Below are 6,000 nucleotides of genomic sequence, written 5' to 3' on the forward strand. Positions count from 1 at the left end.
CAGACTGGACATAAAGATGGACGACCTGACAGTCACACAAAAGTGAAGCCAAATGATCTACATCGCCCCCTGTTGGCTGGCCGCAGTGGAGGTCCCAAACTGTGCCTCCTCCATGTTAGTGGATGGGACATCAACGTAAACATCAAAGATGGTTTCTGTCATTTCAGGTCATTTTTATAGCACAAATTTACATTGAAGTGTGAATCTTTCCAGTAAATTTACTTTTAATTAGTTATTTAACACCAACAACAGGGTGTAACATCATTATTGACTGATGAGTGACTCGTGATTGGTTTGTATCGGAGGGACCGTGATACCGCGGCTCAACAACATAATTTATCTCCCTTCTCTCTTCTCTCCTTATCCCCCCCAAAACATTTTTACTTCCAAATGGCCTCATTTTCGCAGGAGATTACACTGTTTACCAAACAACGATGCACTGTAACTCTCTGACATCCCGGGCAAAAACAAAGAAGAAAAATGTGAGAGAAGAAAACGACAAAGTGGGAGGGGAACGGGAGAGGAAAAGATAATGAGCAGATGAGAAAACACGCACAAACACACACACACACACACACATAGATGCCTGTGTACTAAAAGCTGACGATTTGATTCTTGTCCACTTCATCAGCTGACGTCTGCTCAGCCCCGCAGTCCATTAGCTAAAAGTCATTAAGCTTACTCTGCAAGATCAATTGTCCATAATAATAAATACTTTAATATCAAAGAGAGAACGCTTCCGTCAATAAATCTGGCTTGTGTCCCGTCTGAGGGGAAGGAGGGACTCCATTCAGTGAACGGTTAAAGTCACTCATTCAACAGCAGCAGTCGTTTCAGTTCAGGTTATGTTGGAGTTCTGCAGTGAGATCAAAGATAAAGACAGATCCCCCTCCTCTCTACGTGGTCGTGTGGCTGAGGGCATTCAGGCCTGGTTACCTGCAGATCAAACTGTGTTTTCCTGCAGCTCTTTGGGACTGTGGGGGTCTCGGCCTGTGAAAGGAGGTTAGCTGGTTGGAGTCTGACTACGAGCTGAGAAAAAAACCTGCTGACTGCACTGCTACGCTAGCTGCTGACTCCAGACCTCGACTGGTGTGTGTGGTCCCACCTGCTCACTGGTGGACACAAATACTCACTGTTGGTGTGTGTGTGTGTTTGTGTGTGTGTTTGCAAATGCAACCAGATGGACATGCATGAAAATAAATCTTCAAATTCCATGTTTAAGCTGTTCTTTCGACTCCAATACATTTGACAACTTCAGTAAAGTTGCTTTTACGACTAATTTTGACACACTGGATGATGTGATTAGCTTTTAAAACACAAAACATTGTTAAAAGTCAAACTAGTGGTTTTCAATCTTGAAGGCTTATGACATCTTACAAAAAGCAGTGAGTAGCTGAGGCCACACTTCAGACGTCAGAGAATCAAAGATTAGAGAAAAAGTCCAGAAACTGAAAACGTCTTAAATCTTTCCTCTAATCACCTCAGGACCCTTCAGATTTATCTCGTGTCCCTGAGATATTGAACTGTTCATCAAACTAGCTTCACCTGCCACAGCTTGGACACTGAAGACCTTTCTGAACATGTGACTTTACCCAAACAAGATGATGGATGATAGCTGCAATAAGCCCGGCCTGTCGATCAGATGCCCCCGAAATCACTGCACCACAGCAGCAGACACCTGACCAGTATCAACCGTACAAGGTCCAAATCCAGTTGCCAGTGAAAACCTGCTGCTTATGCTGGAATTTTTAAACAAAACTATAATTCCTCTAATGTTAGAAGGATCAAAGATCTTCACTGAGGAGATTCCATGTCCCTTCTTGCTTCCAGTGACAGCAATTACTGATACTTCTGTGCCACTGAAAGTCTTTCCTTCTTGTACTTTGTGATTGGCTTTGAACCTGGTAAAGTCATCACTCAGTTTCTATTTCAGAGAACACAGAATTCATCACTGATCCCGTTGTGCTGGCTCTTTCTTGTTTGACGACTGATTATTATTTTATAGTCAATCAATTACATTTGAGTGGGTGGAAGCAACACATGAAAACCTGCGTATTAGACCAAGACTGACTGAAGTTGTGTGTGAGGATGGAGATATGTGTGAATAAGGAAGCATGTTTGTGTGTGTAGGTGTGTGGAGAGGTTTTCTTTTTACCTTGGCACGTGAAGCACTGAACGTGGAAGTGTGTGTTCTTGACCCGCACGACCTCGCCGCGACACACCTCCCCGCAGCGCTCGCACACGATGGGCGAGTTCCCCCGGCTGGAGAGCGGCGAGCTGCTGTTGTTGTTTCCTCCATAAAGACCAGACTGGTACTGAACTGTTGGGAGCGGAGGATGAAAAACATGTCAGGTGCTGTCTTTTTATTCAGGCCTTTCCCTAAAACAACTGATCAAAGCCTGATGAAAAAAGAAAACATGGAGCGACTGCTTCAGAAAGATGAGAGATCAGACGCATCTTTTCCCTCATGTGCTACACAAATGTGACAGCCACGCAAAAGCTTTAATGTATAATGAATGTGGGAAAACAAGCTGCTGGTTTGTCTTAGATATTAAGTAGAAACAAATCACATCCACAAGTTAACTAAATATTATTTTACTTGAATGAGTTTTTCTTCATCCTCAAGAAACAACAGAAAAGAAGTACAAAGTAACATGAAGGTGAACACACACAAACAGAATAATCAGATTCGCTGTCTGCTGAAGGTTTAGAGGAGATGAACACGGCTCAGTAATTGACTTTGTGAACAGTGGAGGCTCGTGGACAGTCTGTCACTGTGCCGGGCGAGGAGAGAGCAGGTCTTACACCAGAGTGTTTCCAGAGCGACACAGAGAAACACAAAGACAAACCAGCGACAGATCAAACTGCTCACGGCCGGCAGTGTGCGAAATACAGGCCTGTACTTCATTACACATCTAAATGTATTCAATCATTGTAACACAGTTTTTCTGTTATAACTACACTTAACATATTTATACGTGTGTGTGTCTGTATGTGTGGTTGTGTGTATTGGTTTTTGATAATGTTGTGTATCATCATTGTGGTTGATGGTGCTCTGTTATTATTAAGTTTGCTTATCTTACGCTGCAACATCTGTTTTTTAACTGGGCATATGTCAATAAAGCTTTGCATCCTGAAACACACGACACATACATGACAGACAAAGTCACACCAGCCGGGCAGAGAAGGGCACAGCGAGGCCGTTCAGGGATTACACCTCGTCCATCCTCACTTGTGAAACTGGTCAAATCCCTCTTAGTGAAACAAGGACTTCTTTACGCCGCCTGTCTGACTGATGGATTTGATTCACTGCAACAGTTGGCTGTATACCCATCATGCACCAAAAATCTGAGCAATAATTCTGCCGCGTTCTGCTCGGCTCAGTGATGTTTACACTTAATGCTGCAGCTTCCCAGAGTATTATTCAATCATATAGTAAACTTAACATGTCAGGAGGTTAAGCTGCGGGAGAGCAGCACGAGAGACACAGAGAGTTGTGGATCTATAGATGTCAGGAGAAAAAGAAAAGGTAAAACTAGGATGTTTCCTAACAAATCATATCATCTGTGTGTGGGTGTGTGTGTGTGTGTGTGTGTTTTTTTGTGTGTGTGTGTCTGTCTGTGTGCGTGTCGCTCTAGGTCTAAGCACACACGTGCCACAGAAGCTGGCATTGGTCCTGTAGCCAGATGGCTTCACAAAGACTGGAACCACAGACAGAGAAAAATCTCAGCCACCTGTGTGTGTGTGTGTGTGTGTTCGCATGTGTGTGGGTGTTATTAATAGTCATCTTAAATGTTTTATGTTTGTGTTCATGGAATTGATTAAAAACATGCAGTATTAGTATAAGTGTGTTTTTGTGTGTATTGTCCTTTTTTCACATATTTTTATTACTTTTCTTCCGAGATTGTTTCGTTCTCTGTTGCTCTCTTCCGACTTATGAAATGTACCTTTCATCATCATCATCATCATCATCATCATCATCATCATCATCATCATCATCTTTGTGCTGTCGAGTGCAGAAGACGAACATTGCAGACCCAACTAATTAGATTTTCACAGAAACGTTTTTTTAATTTAATCTCGCCTCTTGTTTCCTAACCATTCTCTCTCAAACGGCCTCAAAGTCAAATGAGCCATTTACTCTGCAGCGTTTGGCAGAGTCGCATATTCATTCTGACCTTTGACCTCGTGGATAAACAGCCTGGATAAAAACCAATAAGCTCTCTCCCCTGGTGTCACCCAAGCCAGTCGGCCTGAACGATAATCCCCTTCTTTTCCATGGCAGATTCTCGGGGTTACAGTGGCTCAGCTGGGGGACTCCTCCGCTGCGCTTTACATGCTCGTGATTGAACAGCGACCCTGACACATGAATATTAATGTCCTACATATCTTGCTTTGTTGGGATGTATGAAGCTAAACGGCTGCTTGGAGGAGAAGCTGGATCGAAGCATGGTTCTGCTCAGCAACTTGGTTCCTTATTTGGGGGAAATACATTTTTGGATTTAGTGGTTCCACATCCATAAAAAACCTTCTATGATTGGATGTTGGAGTATTTTAAAATCTGCCCTGCACAGCGTCAACCAAAGGATGTGCTGCTTTGTCGTCCGGCTATCAAAGAGCAGCAGGCTTCTTCTCATTCATCCAACATATCTGAGCGGCTCTCTCACTTTTCTGACTTTTATTGATCAAAATAACTGATTCATCTGAATGTTGCATATTTGGTTATTTTAACAGAATGAGATTGATTGGTTTGTGTAACGGGGGGGGGGATTCCCTCGTTAAAGAAATATGTATGGATCCATGCTTAGTTACACACATCAGATCCTGCACGACAGAACTGACAACGTTGACATCTAGCGATACACAAAACCGACCTGTGTCTCTAACCTTCATTGACAGGGAGCTCACTAATGACATGATGAAATACTGTGTCAATAAGTGAGCTAGTGATCAATAACCTCAGTGAAGGGCTGTTTATGTCTACTTCACTTTAAACCCTCCCAGGACACTGTGGTATTGATTAGGTAGAAGTGCACACACACATATATGAACACCTACACATTACCCACCATTATATACACACACGTATGACACATGTATAGACACAGACACACACATGCACACACACCCATTTCTTACCATTAGTCGGTCCACTCATCGTGGGGAGTGGAGCAGCAGTCACTGAGTCCTCCAGTCAACTCTCTCCACTTTAACTCTCTCTCTCTCCCTCTCTCTCTCCGTCTCTCTCTCTCTCTCTATCTCTCTCTCTCTCTCTCTCTCTCTCTCTCTCTCTCTCTCTCTCTCTCCCTCTCTCTCTCTCTCGGTGTCTGGGCAGGGCTTTCCCTGCTCCTCCCGACAAGCGGATTAAATGCTGCTGCCAGGCGGTGGACCACCTCTCCACCCTGCGTAAAGGCAGGAATCACACCGCTACCTTCAGCATCCTCTTCTTCATCACCATGCCCTCAGCTCCTGCTTCTGTCCTCCCATCAAACCCCAGCGGTGCGGTCCTCTGGTCCGGATGCAGAGGAGTCCATTACCCCGCGCCGTTCCTCTGGCTGTGCGCTCCGGTGGATCCGTGCGTGCCAGTGCGCGCCGGTGAGGAGACTGAGTCGCTGGATGGAGAGTTTCAGAGTCAAACCTGCCGGAGCGTCTTTCACCGGCCAGGGCGGAAGTTTGTCAAGGTGCGAAAGCGCCGCCTAGCGACTCAACTCTGAAGTGTCCAATTAAAAAATATATAAAACGGGACAAGCCTCTGTCTATGGAAGCCGATTAGCGCCACTTTGTTTAATCGTGTCAGTCATTGTAACTTTCTCAAAATAATAAACAACGAATTATAATCTGGAAATAATTCCTTAAAATCTGAGTATGACGACCTATTAACTTAAAATAATGGCATTAAAATCTAAACATAATTACTATAAATCTAAAATGAATGACTTTAAATGAAAAAATAAGCACTTACTAACAAAATGAATGACTTCAAATCATAAAATGCTTACT

At 43.7% G+C, this 6,000-nt stretch overlaps 1 protein-coding gene across 1 annotated transcript in view; it reads right to left on the reverse strand.

Moving 5' to 3' along the window:
• LOC128457094 (actin-binding LIM protein 3) overlaps positions 1 to 5,158 on the reverse strand; it is a 39,470-nt gene extending 34,312 nt beyond the window's left edge. Inside the window, exons 1-2 of the mRNA XM_053441618.1 lie at positions 5,140 to 5,158; positions 2,156 to 2,320 (exon numbers count right to left, since the gene is read on the reverse strand). Of these exons, the coding sequence (XP_053297593.1) occupies positions 2,156 to 2,320; positions 5,140 to 5,158 (184 nt within the window). The remainder of the gene's footprint in view (positions 1 to 2,155; positions 2,321 to 5,139) is intronic.
• Between the last annotated feature and the right edge of the window lie 842 nt (positions 5,159 to 6,000).

This window comes from Pleuronectes platessa, chromosome 15, assembly GCF_947347685.1.
Source record: "Pleuronectes platessa chromosome 15, fPlePla1.1, whole genome shotgun sequence".
Taxonomy (NCBI): Eukaryota; Metazoa; Chordata; class Actinopteri; order Pleuronectiformes; family Pleuronectidae; genus Pleuronectes; species Pleuronectes platessa.